The 22203-nt window shown below is 35.2% G+C and overlaps 1 protein-coding gene across 5 annotated transcripts in view; it reads right to left on the bottom strand.

The window, feature by feature from the left end:
* Positions 1-22203, bottom strand: part of SLIT2 (slit guidance ligand 2) — a 372325-nt gene that overhangs the window by 95514 nt on the left and 254608 nt on the right. For 3 of the 5 annotated variants that reach the window (XM_055246088.2, XM_055246089.2, XM_063619442.1), the window contains 5 exons: positions 17208-17279; positions 16638-16709; positions 9135-9206; positions 4577-4720; positions 4303-4466 (listed from right to left, as the gene is read on the bottom strand). In XM_055246088.2, the coding sequence (XP_055102063.1) occupies positions 4303-4466; positions 4577-4720; positions 9135-9206; positions 16638-16709; positions 17208-17279 (524 nt within the window). Of the gene's footprint in view, positions 1-3303; positions 3328-4302; positions 4467-4576; positions 4721-9134; positions 9207-16637; positions 16710-17207; positions 17280-22203 lie in introns of all 5 variants that reach the window. The other 2 variants (XM_055246085.2, XM_055246087.2) reach the window with 1 other exon arrangement.

Raw genomic sequence — 22203 nt, 5'->3', positions numbered from 1 at the left:
ATGCCTAAAAAGCCCTCTTTTTTCATTTTGATTTTGTAGAAAGAGACAGGTAAATCCTGATTTAAGCCTCAGCAGCTTGTCATGCTGTAGAAAGCTGCGTGACGTTCCATGGTGCTTGACGGAACCATGTTTTACTCATACCTCGCAACCACATGGTTAGATCAAGCACAACAGAAAATCTCGCTACATTATCACTACACCAACCACTAGGCCAAAGGTAAGACCAAGAGGGAAATGGAGGGAAGGAGGAGAAGAGCTACAGACGTTCTGGAAATGTAATACTGTTTACATGACATGCATTCTTTCCGCAGAATGTTTATGACCATAGTAAGAGTATTACTACCGAAGATTTCCTGGAAACACAAAGAAGGGGCTATACGGAAAAGGTGCCTCCACCATTCCTCAGAACTGCAGAATGGAAACAACAGCTTTCAGGAACAACATCCAGGAAGAAGTTGAAGGTGAGCTACAAGGACAACAGAGAAGCTCAAAAGATCTGTGGTTTCCTCTTGAAAGAAAGGTGCCAAAGACCAAGACTAGAAGAAGGTACATCAGGATTGAAAAGGGAGGGCATTATGTTTCAGATCAGACATTTTACTTACAGCCAAAATGGTGAATTCCTGCAAAAGTAAAGATCACCAAGATGGAAAGAAAGAGTAATCCCAATTAAGATTAATATACATATTTATAAAACTAAGCTCCCTTCCTTCTTTCTTTATTATGGGAATTATTGAAAAAATAGCATGGTGTGATGGGAATTGTCATGCTTTGTAAAATTTTATAAATAATATTTTGAAGCACGGTGGTCTCACAAGAAAATCAATGTAATAAAAGATGCATAGTGCAAATTAAGTTCTCGATTCCTTTAAAAGATGAACTCTCAAGGCCGGGCGCGGTGGCTCACGCCTGTAATCCCAGCACTTTGGGAGGCCGAGGCGGGCGGATCACAAGGTCAGGAGATTGAGACCATCCTGACTAACACAGTGAAAACCCGTCTCCACTAAAAATACACAAAAATTAGCCGGGTGTGGTGGCGGGTGCCTGTAGTCCCAGCTACTCGGGGAGGCTGAGGCAGGAGAATGGCATGAACTCAGGAGGTGGAGTTTGCAGTGAGCCGAGATTGCACCACTGCACTCCAGCCTGGGAGACAGCGAGACTCCGTCTCCAAAAAAAAAAAAAAGATGGACGCTCTGCAAGACAGATTTTCTTTCATCACTGCAATACGTAGAATGCCATATAAAATGGTAGTAGGGAGGTACACACGTAAAGGTGAATGAAAAACTAATCATGGAGATCCTCAAGGACAATCATTAGAACATTTGGATTAATCCTTATGTTGTGATGTACACTGTTTAATGAACTATTCAACTTATAAATAATGTTTCTTAGTGGAAATGGAATCAGAACTCAAAAGAAGTTTGCGATGGTGAATATAATGGTTTCATTATGTTTGGCAGTTAATGCCATGATATTTATTGAGGATCTGGGGTCTTATGATTTAAGCTTCACTCCAAAATGAAATAAGAGTACACAAAGTCTAAGTGACAGGTACACTGGATATCTTGCAATTCAAATAATCTGTATTCAATGGAACAGTAATAATGCTTATTTTATGGTGGCTTGTTAGGTGGACTCAAATTTTAATTAAAATTTTTGGAAAAAAGGGGAGGAGGCCCAAATGATCCTTTTGAGTTCTGGCTTGTACAATTATTATGTTTAAAGAATATAAATTAAATTACCATAAATTGAAACTTAAGACACGATATTTGACATAAAAGATAATATCCAAATCCTATTTTGGCTGTTGTCGGTAACAGGGAAAAACTACATCAGAATATATGAAAACAACCTGACTTTCGTTCTTTAGTGAATTGGAAATATTAAACTTATCAATTATTAATTAAGTATATTTAAATGAAATAGCTTGAATAATTTGATACCAATTACATTACTGCCATAATTTTAGGATTTAAATCATATTAATGTTTTATTCTATAGGTAGTCTGGTGTTTAAAATATGGCTTTTTCTGGTTAAATAATATCTATCAGATTACTTTCCACTTAATTGGGTAAAGTAATTAATATTAAACATTGTCAATGAAGGCCAATCAACTGTTCTTTTCAACATGTTACTTGTTATGCAGCCAGTATAATAATATACAATGCTATCGATCATTCAAGCTCAAAATAAGTCATATCACCAAATCTACTAAATCCTTAAAATTATCCAAATTGTAATTCGATAATGGCAAGCTAACAAATATCTCCTTAAAATAGAGACTAAACCCAGAGTTCTTCTTAAGAAAATATGGAAAGTTAGACTAACACTGTACACTAACACTGTAGAAATATATTTTAATCTATAGCTCTTAAAATATTTTATAGTCTAGAATATACCCAAGAGATGATGAATGTGGCCAATCGATACTTAACATAATGGTTTAAAACAAACAAGTCAAGAGGCATTTTACACAATTGGCAGGCAAGGAAAAATAAGTAAAGAATCGTATTTTAAAGAGCTAGTTCTAGAATCATCAGTCTTGATAGTGTTACGACTGAAGTGGTAAAACATTGCGATTACTTTTCTTAGGAACATTTTATCCATCTGCCTAAATTATTCAAGGCATTTTGTGCCCATGAACTTCTGATGCTTTCACATCACACATCAGTATTCTTTTTTATGGAGTTATATTGTAATTCTGGATATAGAAGAATGTAAAGTCATAAACAAATAAGAAACAACTGCATATAAACAAGCAGGGAGCTGCTGTTTTTCTATAAACAGTGAAGCAAAAGTAAAGCAATAAGTACAGTTTTTAAATATAAGAATCTATAAAAAAAGTAATTTTCATGATTGAAAATGAAATTCTGTGTGTCTGTAACTGATTTCATGTAGAACTAGCTCTTTGACATCAGAAATGTCTCTGTCTTTAAAACCAGCTCAATTAGCTATATTTTAAAAACAGGTTGGAAGGTCAGATATACAATGTAAGGAGAGAAGATGATTTAAGTGGAAAGCCATAACTTCAAACATTTTAGCCACTGTGAGAAATTTTAGATAATGCGCCAAAGTAAAAGAAAGAGAAGAAAAGGTGGAGTTTAATAATATGTATGTTTAACATCAGAAGCTGCATGCAAAGGTCAGGATTTCAGGAAACAGCTACAAGTGATATATGCATAAGTCAATCTATCTATAGAGTATCCACTGTACTTTCAGAAGCATGCATATCAGTTTTAGAAGCTATATTTTATAAGGTGAGGAAAGGGTGTCTGTAGTTAGTCCTACTACCGAGCAAAACCTACCTGGAATGAAATACTGTTCTTTAGCTAAATAAAAAAAGAGAAAAAAAAATAGAAGATGCACCTGAATGTCAGCAAGCAGAGATATGAGTTATATTAGATTAAGAATGGACTAAAGTTACTACAATTAAGTGAAAAATGTATATTCACAGCTGTGACTGAAGTACAATAATGTACAGTGAGTAGTAAATGCATCTATAACTATGGACAATAACCAGCTTGGTTCTTGTATTAGCTTTTTAGTATGAAATTAACTGCCGAATATGAAATACGCCTGGAATAGTTAGGTAGCATACTACCAAAAAGACATACAATGTATTCTATCATAAAAAAGGAAAATATTAGATCAAAGCAAATAGTAAACTTGAATGATGGCAGCCTTTCATTTAATATCAATACAATGCATTCATATTTAGCTTTTTACAAATAAATGCAATATTCCCAAAATATTTTAAAAAATAGCTTTTGGAAAAAATGCATCCTCACAGTTGTATGCAAAATAAGGGAATGCAAACTGAGAAAGTGCATTCAGAGTAAGAAGCAAGGGATCTGGAGTCCCTCCTGGCACCCCTGTACTTCTGAGCCCAAACAAATCATGTAACCAAGTCTCAATTCGCTTTCTGAAGAAACGAAAATACAGTTAATTACTTGAGGTTGGTCAATACCACAAACATGAGACTTAACATACTTTAAAGGTATTCTGAGTTAGCTAAAAGGCTCTTGTTAAGTTTGAATTTTGGAAAGGTACTATGAAGTATCTAGGCATCTTTTTAACTTGGTCAATTGCCTATTTTCTTCTGCTCTACATGGTGTCAAAACGTTACATATAGAAGTATTATTTGAATTGTGTCTACGGTTCTCTTTATTTTATTATTCATGGGCAGAAGAAAAAGAAATATGATTCTACAGTGTTCACTAATCAGCCGAAGGCCAGCTGCTTTTGTTAGGTCTCATGTAACCATTGTTATTGGTCACAGCGGAAATAACACGTGAAGAAATTACCTGAACAACGGAATTTCTTGCTTTTGATCTGTCCAATTCTTTTGTTTGCCAGGCGGCGGGGGCTGGTGCAACGAGCACCACTGGTCTCAATCGGGTTGGTATGGAGATAATCCGCTAGCCACTTGAGATGGCAGTCACAAATAAAGGGGTTCTGGGCCAAATGCCTTTGGAAACACATACAGAACAGTTTTATAGATGACTTGCAATGGACTCAGCTCTTACATTCAGAGTGGAAACAATGTCATCAAATGTGATCCAAATCACTTATACATACATAGTCTGAATGGCCCGAAGAGGTGAAAAGGTCCCCTTGGCGATGGTCTGAAGCTTGTTGTCATATAGGGAGAGAAGGTTCAAGTTGTGGAGATCCTGAAAAGCATCTACCCGAAGGCAGTTTATCTTGTTGGCATTCAATAATCTGTTTGATTAAATAGTTGTAGAATTAAAGCGTAGCATCTCATTAACTCACCTGCAAGATTTTGTGCTTTTTAAGAAAACCCAGTCAAGAAATATATTTCTTTTCACCTCAACACTAACATTTTAACTTTAATAATTTAAGAATTAGAGGCTGGAGACGTGGGGTTTTACCATATAAAGCAAAAATGATGTGATCAAATGAACCTAAATCTAATGGTACTTATACATATATTCAATACAAATATTAACCATTTCCTCTGGAAGATGTAAAGGTGGAATAGTACACAAAGGTGGGTGAAATCCAGCCTCCACTGGCAAGGACACCATAAAAATGCCCTAAGATATTTTTAATCCCTCAAGACACTCTGTGGAAAAGTAGTTCATGCTATTCTCAAAACAGTAGCTACTGTGATCCTTCTAAACAAGGAACAGATCATGTCACCCCTTTCCCAGAACCATGCGACAGCTCCCAATTGGCTCTGAGCAGAAGCCTAAGTCGTCACAACAGCTTGACCTGTAGCCCATTCTTCAGAACTCTGCAATCTTCCCAGTTCTCTCCTCCTGGCTGTTTCAGCTCCAATCACTGATGTCCTTGCCCTTTTTTAAACACACCAGGCTCTCCTATTCTCTGTCTGAAATGTTCATCTCCCAGATGTCAAGCCTGCTCTAATACTGCCTTCTCAATCCAGCCTCCCGGACCCCTCTCCTTAACACATGCAGGCTGTTTTTTGACCCCTTCTCAACCCCTAGCACTCTCAATTCCTTTTACTTTGGTCTTCTTTTTCTATTTTCTAAAGTACATATATTTTTTCTGCTATGCAACTTATTATGTTACTGCTGACTGTCATCTATATGCCTCCCTACCCCCACAGTAAATCATCCATATGTCTATTTCATTTCCCTTCCTTTCCCAGCTGCCCAGCACATACTGGGAGCTCAATAAATATCGGTTGTTGAATGAGTACTTTACAACCCTCTTGGAGAGTCACATGGTACATTAGTATAGGCTGTAGTCTTATATTAAACACCTGTTTATAATATAAGATTTAATAGTAAATAAATATTAAACAAAAATCTTATATTATAAACAGGTGTTTATAATATAAATATTAAACAAAAAACATAATTCCCAACAAACTCCTTTTTTCCCCTATATACTATATCAATATTCTGTGGAACTGTGGTTTATGGATTATACTTTGGCAAACATCATTCTTGTGCATGTGACTCTGTGTAAGCTTAGGTTTATTCTTCAGCATGTACTCTGCTCTCCACTTTCCTCAACCACCTTCTGAACTCAACTTCCACCCAAGAGAGTACTCCTCCCTCTGGGTTCCTCAAAATGTCATTCCAGGCTATGCAGTCTTGTCACCTGTTTTATGCAGACCTGCTTATTTGTCCAATGACAGTTTCTCCCTCTTCAGGAAGGACAATTTTTTTTTAAAATAATATTCTTTTTCTCCATCCCCAACAGGCACCACTGGTCTCAATAGGGCTGGTATGGAGATTATCCGCCGGCTACTTGAGATGGCAGTCACAAATAAAGGGGTGCTGGGCCAAATGCCTTTGGAAACACATACAGGACAGTTTTATAGATGACTTGCAATGGCCTCAACTCTTACATTCAGAGTGGAAACAATGTCATCAAATGTGATCCAAATCACTTATACATACATAGTTTGAATGGCCCAAACAGGTGAAAAGGTCCCCTTGGCGATGGCCTGAAGAGTGTTATTATATAAGGAGAGAAAGAATATTTTTCTCCATGGGGATGGAGAAATTTTTTGTTTAATTTCCGCCTTAAGAGGGAGAAACTGTAGGCAATACTTGACACAGCATCAAGCTATATTTAGCTATATTTAGTTCAGTGGTTTGACACTTAGAACTTTTAACAAATATGTAACAGCTCAAAAAATATGTGTCATGTGGTTTGGGTATGCCTCTTTATCTAACATACTAAAAACATTTTCTCCTTTGACAATAAAACAATCTCTACGTTAACATGGGGTATTTCCATTTTACTTGATTTTTTTTTTAAAGGTGCTACATCAGCAACATGCGAAGTGATGACTTTCTCACGGTGACTCAACTGGCTGTGCTCTTTGATTCCCCATCAGGAGCTGAAGCTTTCATCTTCCCTCTGGTACAGGTAATACCTTCTTAAAAGCCTTCAAGAAATGGTGGGTGATAGGGGCTAATTAACCCCATATCTCTCCTCCCTGGGCCACAACTCAAGGAATGCTGACCTGTTCTTTAATTAATAATCTAACTGAATGAAGCAGTTAGAGAGCAAACAAGGACAATGGAATTGTGTGGAGCCTGAGGAAACTGAAAGATGTTGTTTTGCATCATCTTGCATCTATGCAGTTTGTACTCACTTTAACTCAGTGTGGCCCAAGGAATAGTAAATAAATATTAAACAAAAATCTGTTTTGTTTCTTTTATTTCCCTGCCTCTTCTCTCTAATATCTGACCAACCAAAACCAACCCACTTAACTTTACCAAGTTCTCAGCTAGCTGTAAAGAGATAATCATGCCATTCTTTCCCTCTGGCAGGCTTAAGAATGAGCCTTAGTGTAGAAATGAAACTTTATAAAGATGGCTTTAGAAGTAAGGTTTATCTATATAGATCTCCATATTTTATTAGCATGTGTGTTACATCAACCACCAATAAGTGTGCATGGAAAGAAACAGAAGGTGACACTTTATGTATTGGTAGTAGATAGGGCATTGATAGTAAGAGTGATTGTGAATAACTGGCATGGAGAGTAATTCTAGGGGAATGTGGAAGAATGGCAGAGAGGTGAGTCACAAGTAGGCAATACTTGGTTACAGCATCAAGCTCTATCTACAATGTGTATAGACATCTAGACTGTGAATAGCATACTTTTATCAAATCAGTAGCAATATTTAATAACAGAAATGCAAAGCTTAGAAAAATTTGAAACCCAAATAAAGTCATTAAGTTACAAAATCAGTATTTCTCATGACTCATTGGTCTATTGTAAAATAAATTTACTGGGTTATGTACCACTGAGGGAGAAATGGGGCGGGGGTGAACAGAAAGGAGAGCACTACACATAATAAGGTTCATTATTGTTTCATTAACATTTTGTTTCATTTGTGTGTGTGTGTGTGTGTGTGTGTGCATGCAATGAGGTGTAATGTAAAATACATTTCTGCATAATGGTGAAAAAGTTTAAGACATGGATAATAGGATGTACTTAAGAACATAAGCTTATCAATTCAGGAATACACACACACACACACACACACACACACACATATATGAAGATTGTGGGATTAGGAATAAGTCATTACCAAATAAATGCCAAGAAATAAATACACTCCAGAAGGAAAATAACATTGTATACATAAGGATTTTAAGGCAGATTTACTAAGAAAAAAATCAAAACACAATTATCTTTGTATCTAAAGCATATAGGCCAGTGTATGCCCCAAATGAGGTCCTCTGATGATACGAATAGAATTTGATGATTAACCACCAAGTTTTAATATTTGCATTTTTTTCCAACTTTACTTTTCATATGGGCATGCATTAAAACACATGGTGTTAAATCCGCTTTTTGCAAATATATATAGTAAATACTTCTTTTGAGACAAATGAGTAGTATCTATTGTCTAATCAGAGTGGTCTTTGATTTACAGGTAATTCTCTCTCTAAAGGTTTAGTCTGAGGATTATTGTGTGTTACTGCTCACCGCACACTATCTGTGTTTGAGGAGGTTATTGCAGCACTGTGGCTCCTGCAGATTCTTTGGACAAAGGTTGCTGAGTATATCACCAAACCTTTTTTTTTTTTTTTTTTTTTTTTTTTGCGACAGAGTCTCGCTTTGTCGCCCAGGCTGGAGTGCAGTGGCACGATCTCGGCTCATTGCAAGCTCCACCTCCCTGGTTCACGCCATTCTCCTACCTCAGCCTCCTGAGTAGCTGGGACTATAGGAACCCACCACCACACCCGGCTAATTTTTTGTTTTTTAGTAGAGATAGGGTTTCACCGTGTTAGCCAGGATGGTCTGGATCTCCTGACCTCGTGATCCACCCGCCTCGGCTTCCCAAAGTGATCACCATATTTTTCTCGGTTCCAACTACTGGTTACATTAAAACAGAGATGTTTCACAAAGACAGGGATTGTAGAAGCTTTAAATGATAGAGCAGCCAGAATGCATACATTCGTGATAGTGTAGATAAAATGGTTTGAGGACTATTCCAAAAAGTTGTTTCTTCAGGTAAATAATCACGAATGTTTGCTTGACTAGACTACTGTTTTCTATTTTGTTAAACTGGTATCATTTTGAGTCAAATTTTTCCAAAGCCTCCATAAAAATATGAGACAACAAACTGGCTAATATATATTATTAGGCTCGAGAGATCCAAAACAGTCAAATACTTACAGGAGCTGTAAGGAAAACAGTCCTTCAAATAAACTTTTGGGGAGTTCTGTGATTTTATTTCCATAGAGGACACTGAAAAAAATGTTTTAAATGAAAAAATTAGACATCAAACCTGCATAACAAATTCATCTAATACATATTTACTCAGGCATACAGGAAGCTGGTAGGCAATCAATACATACATCATAAAAGTTACAGCTGAGCAAACAAACTTCATTTGCAAATGTCTTTTGCCTGATTACAGACCAGATATATACCTACTGTAGAACATTTGGAAAACAGAAAAATAAAGAACATTTTATATATGTATATACCATTTCCGCTTGCGTTGCCGTTTCATAGAAATGTTTCCTTTTAAGTTGTTTTTCTACTCACACACATACACAGTTCATATGTAATGAGAGCACTCTATATATGACAAAGAGTGCTAAGTGTAGAATCAAGTATAGAAGGGTACATAATGACATAAAAGTCCTCATGATACAACATTAGTAAAAAAGAAGCACGTTAACGTATTATGTTAGTTTTGATTTAAAAATATATACATATAGGCCGGGCGCAGTGGCTCACACCTATAATCCCAGCACTTTGGGAGGCCAAGGTGGGTGGATCATGAGGTCAGGAGATCGAGACCATCCTGGCTAACACGGTGAAACTCCGCCTCTACTAAAAATACAAAAAATTAGCTGGGCGTGGTGACGGGCACCTGTAGTCCCAGCTATTTGGGAAGCTGAGGCAGGAGAATGGCGTGAACCCGGGAGGCAGAGCTTGCAGCGAGCCAAGATAGTGCCACTGCACTCCTGCCTGGGTGACAGAGCAAGACTCCGTCTCAAAAAGAAAAAATACATATATATATATATATGCACAAAATAAAAGGGAAACATATTTAGATGGCAGATGATTTGCCATCCAGAGGTGATTTGAATTTACGTCTACATATTTTTGTGTATTTTAATATATCTCTAAAATAAGCATATATTATTTTCAAAGATCAGAGAGATATTCTTTTGGGAAATAAACAAATGGCTGCCATAACATATAAAGAAAAAGCTGAAATGAGAATCTAAATAACTGATATGTTTGGCAGCAGTATATAATCTCTTTTTGAAAAGGAAGAAAATAACAATACAAGAGAGATGAATACGTGAGGGAAAAGCTGTTCCTCTTTCGAGATGTCAGAGAGAGGTAAGGTATATTATAAAATGTGAAGAAAATCCTCAAAGGAATAAATAAAGCTGGGTGCTATTATAGTGTAAAGAGATATTCCATTTGTCTCTTTAGATTCCATGATATAACTATAAAATAGAACATACAATTTTGTTTGCAGAAAACGTAGATTTCTTTAGAAAAGTAAATCAATTAGAGAAGAAACCATTTTAAAAATCAAAGAACAAAAAGAGAGGATTCTATATTGTGCAGAACAAGCTAGGAAGAGAATTAGAAAAGGTAAAGCATGAATAAATATATATTTTTAGGTCAAGATTAAGAGAAGAGAGGGCATTAGGAAACACAAATGAGTAGATTAAGATGGCACCAGTTTGGGATATTCAATTCAGTATCTTTCAATTCATTCATTCGACAATAGAGATTGTGCACTTACTATGTGCCAGTAACTTTGCCAGATTCTAAGTTTGGTGCTCAATTCAATTGAATCTGTCATTTTTCAATGCCCATCATCTGCCCATGTCTCAGGCACTGATATGACTGAGATAAAGAAAGTATGGCTTCAAAGGGCAATCCAAAAGAGTAATTTTGAATAGTCTAAGAGTCTGATACTGTGAATCCACTGCAATTTAGAAAGGAACAAAGATGTATATAAATTGTGGAGGATCTGCATGAGTATCAAGGGGTGGACAATTTAGTAGGTTGTTCACTTGAGACTTTTGCTTTGAAGGTTGGCCCAAATAGCATGAAAGGAGAACAAGCTAGGAGATGCATCGTATTTATATTGTGGAATTATTTTTTCCAATAAGTCACTGCTTTCTTTAAGACCATGTTAAAAAGTAACAGATGCTATTGTTAATGAGACAAAGTGGGTAAATGGCAAAAAAAAAAAAAAGGAGGAAAATACACTAGGATGCAGGAAATCTATCTGTACAGGAATTATTGCTATATGGAGTATCAACCATAAAATAATAAAGAAATACTCAGTGTAATGGGAATGACATTTCTCCAAAAAGTTTAGCAGCACTAGGGCTGGGTACAGTATTTTACACAGCAATGAGATCAAAATGACAGCAAGGAAAATAAGTTAAAATATAAAAAATCCAAAGACAAGGATAGAGAAGTTGGATGACAGCCCAGGAAATAGGGCCAAAATCTATAAAAATGAGAGAAAGAAATATCATCACATAAAGATATAAACTAAGAGAAGGCCAGTGAGAATTTGTCTTACACTGTTGGAGGCAAAGAAATTTTTAAAAGAAACAAAGGCAAAAGTGGAATCAGCTGAAACGAAAATCAATACATGAGGGATGTGGATAATATCATCCAAATACCAGGAATGACTAATTGAGTATCTTCTCTACAGTTTCTTATACCTGACTTATGTTCAGCATACCACACAGACAGTATATACATATGCACTATTATATGTGTACAACATACAAATACTCTGATAGAGGTTTTTTTGCTAGTTTTTTGGAATAATAGGGAAATTTTAAGGCAGCTCTTGTACCTGCTGCTATAAGGAAGGCCAAGAATGTTAAATACAGTTTAGCCCTTGTGAGTTTCAGCATTAGGACAGTAAGAGGCAGCAATAGCTGGTGACCAGTGTTTGAGCTCTCGTGCTCTTGCTGAAAGCTGGCAGAGGCCAGGTGCAGTGGATCACGCCTGTAGTCCCAGCACTTTGGGAGGCCAAGACGGCCGGATCACCAGGTCAGGAGTTCAAGACCAGCCTGGCCAACATAGTGAAACCCCGTCTCTACTAAAAATACAAAAAATTAGCCGAGTGTGGTGGCAGGCGCCTGTAATCCCAGCTACTCGGGAGGCTGAGGCAGGAGAATCGGTTGAACCTGGGAGGCAGAGGTTGCAGTGAGCCGAGATCGCGCCATTGCACTCCAGACTGGGTGACAGTGCGAGACTCCGTCTCAAAAAAGAAAGCTGGCAGAAGACAACTCCTACTGAAGAGAAAAAAATGTCCAAAATAGGAACCTATAAGATGACTATCATGAAAAAGGTGTCACGGGCAGAGACTTTATTATTCAAAAAAAGTCAAGGAAATTATACTTATAAATTTTTTTTTAAATGTATACATTTGAAAATTATAACTCTAAGTGATTTTTAGAAGAGTACAGTAAAGATACAGCAGAGCACAAAACAGAGGTGCTACCTTTTAATTTTCATTGAAAACCTGTAGTAAAATGCAAGATACTGGGCAGGAGAGTTAACAGCAGTTTAGGAAAAGGTTGCCAGAAAGGTAAGTACAGTGTTAAAGTCTTCCACTGTAGACCCCTGTGGAATTTGGGAACTAGTTAAGGAAATAAGGAAATTAGAGTAAGTGAATTAAAATAATTTACGAAGGGCTAATGAAAAAAATGGGAAAAGTGAAAAATCATATATCGAGGATCTTGGGCATAAAGAAAGATTCTCTGGGATAATTGAGATCCAGAAACATACAAATTGCTTTGTATCAAGAGATGAATTTGCTACGGCCATACTTATTATCTCTTGATGTTTACTCTATAACAAAGCCAGCAGGGAATTAACTTTATCCTCATTTTAGAGATGTAAGAACAAATACCCAGGGAATTTAGTAACTAGCTCAGCCTCTAACTAGTAAGTACTACAGCCAGGATTTCAACATAGCCACCTAGTGTCCTAAAGGTGATATGCTTAGCAGTATGCTACATTGATACTACACTTAAAACGTTTTGTTACTATAGAAGGAAGTTTCCAAGTAATAAACAGAAAACAACAAAAATTGTTTACAGACAATGCTAAAAACACTAGTATGCTGAATTCTTAAGAAATTATTACTAAATATTATAGAAATCTTGTTGATGTCACATCGAAAGAAATTTTAAATTCCCTGAAGATAAAACGACATGATGTTTGGTTTTTGTTTTGTTAATATATTGCATATTATACTATGTAACAATATATTAATATAACATTATAATTTTATATAATACATAATAAAAATAAATGATAATGTTAATAAAAAAAGTATAGGATTTCTTAGTAGGAGAGGCCTTAAAAAACATCAGGTAAATCAAGTCCACTTGTCTGTAAGAGATGAAATTTGGTGATTAAATAACTTGAAATTTTTATTTATTTTTTTTTTGAGACAGAGACTCACTTTGTCACCCAGGCTGGAGTGCAGTGGTGCAATCTTGGCTCACTACAACCTCTGCCTCCTGGGTTCAAGAGATTCTTGTGCCTCAGCTTCCCAAGTAGCTGGGATTACAGGCATGCACCACCATGTCTGGCTAAGTTTTGTATTTTCAGTAGAGACGGGGTTTCACCATGTTGGCCAGGCTGGTCTTGAACTCCTGACTTCAAGTGATCTGTCTGCCTAGGCCTCCCAAAGTGCTGGAATTACAGGCGTGAGTCACCACGCCTGGCTGAAGTTTTTATTTTTTAAGTAGAATGCAGTAGAGGTGCTTGGCATCATATCACCTTTAAACAGTTTTATTTATTTAGCAAATGTAGTGATTATATTAATCTGGCTATATTCTTGAGTACAGTTCTAGAAAGGCATGGTATTAAAATATCAGGTGTAAGCAAAACTTGTAAGCAAAATTTTTATTTAAATAAAAAGAGGTGTTGCCTTGTACTTGCATGGTTTTTGTAATAAACTACATACTCCCAAGTATTCTGTTCCCTTCTGGAAGATTTTAACTCCTGGTCACTATCATGATCTCCAGCAGAATTCTCTTCTGGAAATCTAGCTTTCACTGGCTTTCCTCCCCCACCCTAATTACAGTGTCCCAGACCTGTAGTTACAACTGCATTCTCTTCATTATTTCAGTTTCAAGCACCCACTACTCTCCAGTAGCAGTGATATTTTTTGCTAATTCTTGAAACATCTAGCATACTCCTGCTAAAGGTCCTTAGTATTTAAGCGTTGCCTCTGTCTTGAATGCCTTTCCTCTATATATCTGCACTATCTACACAGTTCACTCCCATAGCTCAAATCTTTAGGTCTTTGTTGATCATCCTATTTAAGGTCTTAGCTTCCCCCCAACCACAGCATTCCTTATCCCTTGTTCTGTCTTTTATTCATAGCATTTTCATCTACAGATAGACGTAATACTATAAATATAGGTAAATTTTATGTATACTATACATTTGCCAGTTTATCACTGGTCTCCTCCATGAGGCAGGAATTTTTGTGTTCTGGTCACTCTGCATCTCTAGACACTCTACTAGGGCCTAGTACATAATCGGGCCCAATACATTTCTTTTGAACATATTAACTGTGGTTCAATGAAGAAAAGAGCTATTGCAAATATGTGTAGTTGTATATTTTATGGAGGGGAAAATAACTTAATCTTTGGAAAGTGAATTCAAACTGTGAACATGACCAGGAAAATGATACGTGTTATAACACATGGGCTTTCTCTAAAATAACTCAAGTTATTTGATTCTTCTCCAGTTTATCTGTTTTGCAGTATTATGCAGGTATTCCACTTTCGGCAAACAGTTTGTAATCTTCCACACGTTGCTACATTTTGAACTGGAAAAACCCAGTGACTTAACTCCCTGACTTAACTGCAGTTTACTTTATCCATAAGTAAAGATAAAGCTTTTCCACGGCCTTCTAAAACAACTGTGTGTGTGAGTGCGCTCATCGTAAGGCCTTAGATTTCAATGTAGCAAGCATGTTATTTTACATGTGTTAGCACATAGCAAAAGGAGTGACAACACACTATTTTATTGTTTATTAGATTACATAATTTATAACCATTAATTACAGGAACCCTGTTTATCAACAAACATAATGTAATTTATTGAGAGAAGTAAATTATAATAAGCTATTCTATTTATAATTTACTTTGAAATATCTTTAAATATTTTCTTTTAATTCTCACAACCACAGAAGTATCAATTAACATTATTAAGGCAAGAGCTTAATATCAAACTCTGCAAGCCAGCCGACATAAATAAGAATTTCCCACTGATTTCTCTTCTTCTTGACATTTAATGGTTATCTTTGAGGATCAAAGTCGTGGAGAATCAGGAACTGACATGCTGATTTGCCTTTTGTCCTTCTGTATGACGGGGAAGTTGTCAATGTTTACTCTGGATAGTATTACTGTTCAGAATGGTGCTAACAGTACTTTATGGACAATCTGACTGGGTGATCTGAGTTTTACATTGAACCTAGTTATTTTAGAACCTGACAGTACACCCTGAGAGCAATACATGACTACACTCTATATTTTCTGCCAACAATTGTTCCCCTAATCTTGTGCTTCTTCTAGTCAAAACTCTCTAAGACAAAAACAAGCAAAAGTGAACCCAAGCAGATACTGCCACTTAAGTAACAGTTTTCCATTTTTCTTTTTAAAAAGAAAGCTGTAGTTGTTTTTTTTTTTTTTTTAACAGACTAACATAGCAACCTGAACACTCATGTGCCCAGATGAGCACTCCGATCTAGTTCTCCCCTTGGAAAGAGTGCCAGCAAGTTGTTCCACCAACTCCAGGGGTTTATCTGGGTCTCGCACATGTGTATCTTGGCATTCTCATTGGCTACCCCCGACCTCTGAAATCTGAAAGATTTCGCCAGGAATTGACATCAATAAGAACCCTTCTCTGAGTATCAGCTCTTAAAAAATAAAAACGCGCCGACTTCCACTTTTGAATTTTTAAATCTGATCTAAAGGTTACTTGGTGAACTTTTGAAGATTTTTCACAAAATCTGATCTAAAGGTTACTTGGTGGACTTTTGAAGATTTTTTGTAAGTGTGAAGTAATATTAATAACAGCCTCTATACATTTATTTTTAAACTTCTTTAATTTACATAGCTATCTTTCTGAAGGTTCTCTTGACGTTAAAAAGCTGTCATATTTTAAAATATTTGTTCTTTGAGAGATTAAAAGCTTATTCTTTTAGGAAAGTATTAAGGTGATGAAAAAGAGTGGAGGTTTCCTCTCAGTGGTCCTCTTCAAGTGTTCTCAGCAAGACTTTGCCTAGCATTTCAAAGGAGACCAATATTGTCCCCAGATACTAGCTATATGCTTTCCAAACTAAATATTTTTTTTCTTTTAGAAATAAAAAAAAAAAATGGTCAAAAAGGGGATCTAACTCTTGCTCTCCTAACAGCAAAATGATCAAACTATAAAATATACACCCCTAAAAATTGGCTAATTTTAGTGATGGGTAGCAGTCCTCCATAAAAATAATGGGATCCAGAAGTGAGTAATAATAATTAACATTATTAATAATTCATTATTCATAATAAAAACCTAAGAGTATTTTTTAAACCACAACTTTAAAAAGGTAGCCACTCTTTGCTGTGGCTTCCGTTTTCCTTCAGTGACACAGTGAATACTTACAGTGAATTCAGAGAGCGTAGTCCTTGGAAAGCATCTGGTGCAAGTTCAGAGATCTGATTATTGCTCAGGTCGCTAAGATTAGAAATAGGGTTAGGTTACATTCAATCGAATGTCAGTGAGATTTACTGCGGAAAAAGCTATGTATGGCTTTTAAATGTTGGTTTTGTACTTATCAAGACGTACAAAATGTGCAACATTTAACATCTGAAGGATCAGAAATTTAAAAAAGAAATCATACTTTTAAAAATAACCATTGTCTACTTTCCCATATAAGATGCCATGTCTTATTTTTGACAATAGAACACCTGAACATATGTTCATATGCAAAATATATTGACCATAAACATTCACATTTGTATGAATCAATATTCTAAATTACAGACCTTTAAAAATTACATAGTTTAGATATCAAGATTAAAACATTATTACAGAGCTAGTAATCAGATAGTCACATCACTTAATATTTAAGCTGTCAAACACTTATATACTCGTACTTAAGTTTCTTTGCAATGGTCTCATGACCTGTATAATTTTTAAAATTACATACATTGTAGAATATTGTTCACTCACATTCGTCTAAGCTTTTTATATGGTGAGAAAGCTCCAGGAGGGATGACTTTGATTGTGTTCTGTTCCAAACGTCTGCAATGAAAAAAAATTCAACTTTTAAATGGAAATGTGAACCTTCTGACATGTTTAATTCAAGCTCAGATTCATGTCAAGAAGCAAAGTTGATGTTCTTCATGAGTGATATATTTTTTTCCTGAAAAGTAATTACTAAATTTAATTTTTCTGTCCCTAAATGTGAAGCAAATTGGGATTTAAAAACAAGGCAATTATAAAAATAATTAAAATATACAGATTTTTAAGTACTACATATCCATCAATATTTAAGTCTGGACTTTATACAAAAGAAATAATACCTTTAAGAAACTAACTTAGGAGTACATTTTAATTACCTTAATATAAGTTAGAGAAATAGGTAGAAATACTGAATAGATCTATTACATATTTTAGATACAATCATAACTCTTCCACAAAGAAAATTACTGTTGAATATTAAATTTTATAAACCTTTTATTTCCTCTACAGAAAGCATATTATAGGTTAAAAAATAATTTTATACTCACAAAATTAATTTTGAAGCTTCTTATGAGGCAAAATGTTAAATTATAAATCCATATATGCTACAGATATTTTCAGTAAGACAGTCTAGACTCTGTGGATTCATTTTGTGAATATTTCACATAAAAACCACTGCAGCAAAGTGCATTTGAGCACAACTGAAGTATTTTTATGGTATACTAAAATCACAGAGTTGAAAATAACTGATATCATCTATTCTATGGTCCTGTTAACAGAGAAAGACAAGATTTTACCCACCTCGTTATGAAACGTACAAATAAGCAGATTTCATGAAGTCTTTTGGTACATATTTTAGTCTATCAAAAAAATGTTGCTTCTCAGCCTCCTTTCTCTCCAAAGAAACATCGTTCTGATCAATTCCCATCCCCTTCTCCTCTGTTCTGCTCTGTCTCCCAAAGAGCTGACTCCAGTGAACCATATATCCCAGGCTCACTTGCCAACAGGCTACTGTGAGATTTACCAGTGACAGACACTGGTAGGGTGGGGAAGGGTTGGCGGGGAGGAGAAGCCAGGGTATTTCTTCCCTTCTCTGTCTTAGGGGATGTCCACAGCAGTGGTCTCGTCTCCTTCTTAATTTTACTTTCCGCTGGTGCCACCTCCTAATTTTGTAAAATACCAGCTTCTTCTGTCTTTATAGCCCTAGGGTGGTAGCAGTTTTTTCCCTGTTACCTTCCTGCAACTGTTTAATCCATTCTCTATATTAAATCCCTCTGTTTTTCAACAGAAAAATAGAGTTTATTTTCAATAGGAAAATAAAGCTCACCTAGCATGAGCTCCACTTTCCTGCCTGGATTTGAAAAAATATATGAATATATATATATACACACACACACACACATACATGTATATATTTAAATATGAATAAATATCATGACAACATACTGGCCATATATGTCATATACATTAATTCATTTTTATTGAATGTTGGTAATACTTTAACACATACACACACACACATGCACACACACACATAACATTTAATGAAAATAAAATCAAAACAAACAAATTATCCCTAGGACATTAAATGAAATTGCCAAAATTTTGGTCTTTTCTGATTTCAAAGTCCTTCTCACGGTGCTATGGTTTTTCTTCAACAGTATCAGGGTTTGTTCTCTGACCTCTTTATTTCACCATTCAATGGGTTTCCTCAGTTTTCATTGCTCTTGAACTCACTGTAACATTTGATATTAATAACAATCTTTTTTCCCTTTGATGAGACACACTATCTCCTTGGTGCTTACAGTACTCGGAAAATGTAAAAATATGGTTAAGAAAACTAAATCCATAATGTCCTACTCAGATCAGGGAGTTTTACTTTAGTGTTTTTTGCTTGCATATTTATTTATGCATATTTATTTTATATAATTGAGGTATTACTGCATATAGAATTTTGAGCATATTTTATGTAATTGAGGGATTACTACAGATAGAATTGGGTGTATTGTCTTTACATCCAATAACATAACATACATGTATTGCTATATCATTAAACATTTTCTAAGACATTACTTTTAATGCCTTCATAATATCCCATTGTCGAAATATATCCTATTTCCTTAATTCTTTCTTATTATTGGACATGTATATTCGTGATACTTTTATACTAGTACTGATATTAACAATGCTTAGTTATTTTAAGACAGTGAAAGCATGGCCTCCTTTTAAATCCTTTCCTTATTTTCTTAGGTATAATGAGTTGTGCCTTTTCCTACATACCCAAGGACATCCTCTTAACTCCTCTGTTCTTATTCTACTATATTATATTCGTTTTCACATATCCCTGCTAACTGGGTTCTCGGCTCCTAATGGGTGGATTTACTCCAGAAGACAGTAAATAAACCGTATGATGGAAATATGAATTTGTCTTCTGTATTATTTATCTAGGTCATAAGAAAGGGAGTTTTTTTTCAAAAGCTCTAAATAGAGTGAAGGACATGTAAATCATTTGCCTGTTACGTTATTGATTAGAATGTTTTGATTGACAATTAAGAGAAATTCTTTTTGGCCTTTACTCATTCTTATAATAAAATTTTAAGCTTAAAATGTAATCAATAAGAATACAGAGAATAAGAGCTATAGATGGAATAATATTGATTGGTTAGAAGACTCTTCATGTCTTGGTCAATTAAATATTATTTCAATGTATTAAAGATTTGCTCACAATAACAGTGCTATGATGAGAAAAAATTAATAATTCTTAGTGACTAATAGATTTCTTTTAATAGTAATGCAAAGCTAGTTCATATACTACTTTTCATAGATATTATTTCAGGTTCTTGAAAATAATCTAAAGAAACCAATAATCATTAATTCATTCATTCACCCTATAAATATTTAATGTCTACTCTGTACAAAATATTAAGCTATATGACTGGAATTCAATGATAATCAAAAAGCAGAGATGTTGGTACATTTGTGAAAGTTTTATTGATAAATAATCTTATTTTGCAGTTAGATTTCAAAACGAATTTCAGCATAGAGAAACTCTATGCTATATTATATTTAGCATAGAGACTTCTGAAATGTCAAGAACCTTAACTCACAAATGTGGCCAAACTAATTCTATAATTTAATATAACTGAAGATTTTCCCTGGAAATTTTAAAATTCATTTATTAAAGTCTCAAGCTAGAATACTCGTAATGATCACTAATTTTTCTAATGACACTCAAATATATGTTATGATAATTTCTGTAAGTAATCTACAACTAATTTCACTGATTGTCGCCAAAAAAAACCCCAAATTATACAATAAATAAGGCCTTGTTTTTTGAAAATGCTGCATACTCAAAAAGTTATAAAACAAAGAGGAGTCATGATAAAATGTCATTATATTTTTATATGCAAAAACAATACTTCAGACACACTTGAGTCATGCTGCAGGAATCATCTGTTACTGCAGTGTACCAAGGACTTGATCTTCACGTTGCAAACTATTGCATTGACATGTACCACAGACAGCTGCACAATGACATGTACCATGGATTTGTTTACTTTTATTCATTTACCTATTTTCAATCTTCCAAAAAAGTATTTGAAACAGAGTTTACGTTGTTATTTACACTGACTCAGCAGCGAATTGGTTTTTATTGCACTGTCTCAGCAGCTCATTAAGGCAAAACATAATTGCATCCTTCATTCAGGGGGACAGATTCTCAAGCAGGAAAATCTTCTACCATGGACAGATGTCAAACAATAAATTTTAATATATTATAAAATGTCTGTTGTCTCTTTTTTTTTTTTTTTTTTTTTTTTTGAGAAGGAGTCTCGCTCTGTCGCCCAGGCTGGAGTGCAGTGGCGCGATCTCGGCTCACTGCAGGCTCCGCTCCCCGGGGTTCACGTCATTCTCCTGCCTCAGCCTCCCGCGTAGCTGGGACTACAGGCGCCCGCCACCTCGCCCGGCTGATTTTTTGTATTTTTAGTAGAGACGGGGTTTCACCGTGTTAGCCAGGATGGTCTCGATCTCCTGACCTCGTGATCTGCCCGCCTCGGCCTTGTTGTCTCTTAATTTAGTGGAGAAACAATAAAGTAATGTGTAGTTATTGCAAACTTTTGGGTCTTTAGAATAAAGGGGTTTTCCTTTTCATTGTAAGAACTTTAGAATATATTTGATAAACTAAACCCAATACACATCTCAAATGATGTCCTTTGTCCTACAAAAAGAGGAAAACATATTTAAATCAGATTATAAAAAATAAAGAAGTGAAATAATAAAGTTTTCAGGTTGAGGTAAGAAGAAAGGGCAAATAAAATTTACATTTTCTAGCATTGCTGTCCTGTAATCTGTGCTTTAATAGCATAGAAGCTGCTGAATTTTATAGAGTGCAAATTTGAATCCATTGTTCCATAAAGAACCTAATTAAAAACATTCTGGGATTACAAAAATAGATAGTATAATCGCTAAGATATATTTGCATGCCATGGATAAAATCCACCATAATTAAGAGATTTTCAAATGTCAGTTCTTCGGAGAAAATTCAATATCCTGAATTTCAAAGTAAAAATAGATTTAGACAGTGATTAGGGGAAGAAAGTACTGTAAATCACATACTACAAGAAAGACTTTTCCATGTAAAAGGAGCCAACACCTTTTTCTCCACATAATTTATGTAAATGATTGCATAACATTTTATTACTGTATGTGTTTGTGTGTTTACATACATACACACATGAAACCAAAGCAATGGCTGTTACTACTCTTTCAAATGTAGAAGGAAATTTTAGTTACATGCTCAATATATGAGAAGATGAAGACAGTTTTCTAACTGCACCAATAAAAATAACTCAAAAGTATCTTTATCCAATAAAAGACTTCTTCCCATTCTGTCTCCACTTGTACAATTTTTTTCTCATGCTCTCTAATTACTGCTACCTCATTATACATGTCTTCACGACTTTAAAGTTCCTAAAGAATGAACTAC

The sequence above is a fragment of the Symphalangus syndactylus genome, chromosome 16 (genome assembly GCF_028878055.3).
Source record: "Symphalangus syndactylus isolate Jambi chromosome 16, NHGRI_mSymSyn1-v2.1_pri, whole genome shotgun sequence".
NCBI lineage: Eukaryota > Metazoa > Chordata > Mammalia > Primates > Hylobatidae > Symphalangus > Symphalangus syndactylus.
This window is presented reverse-complemented; position numbering and strand designations above follow the sequence as displayed.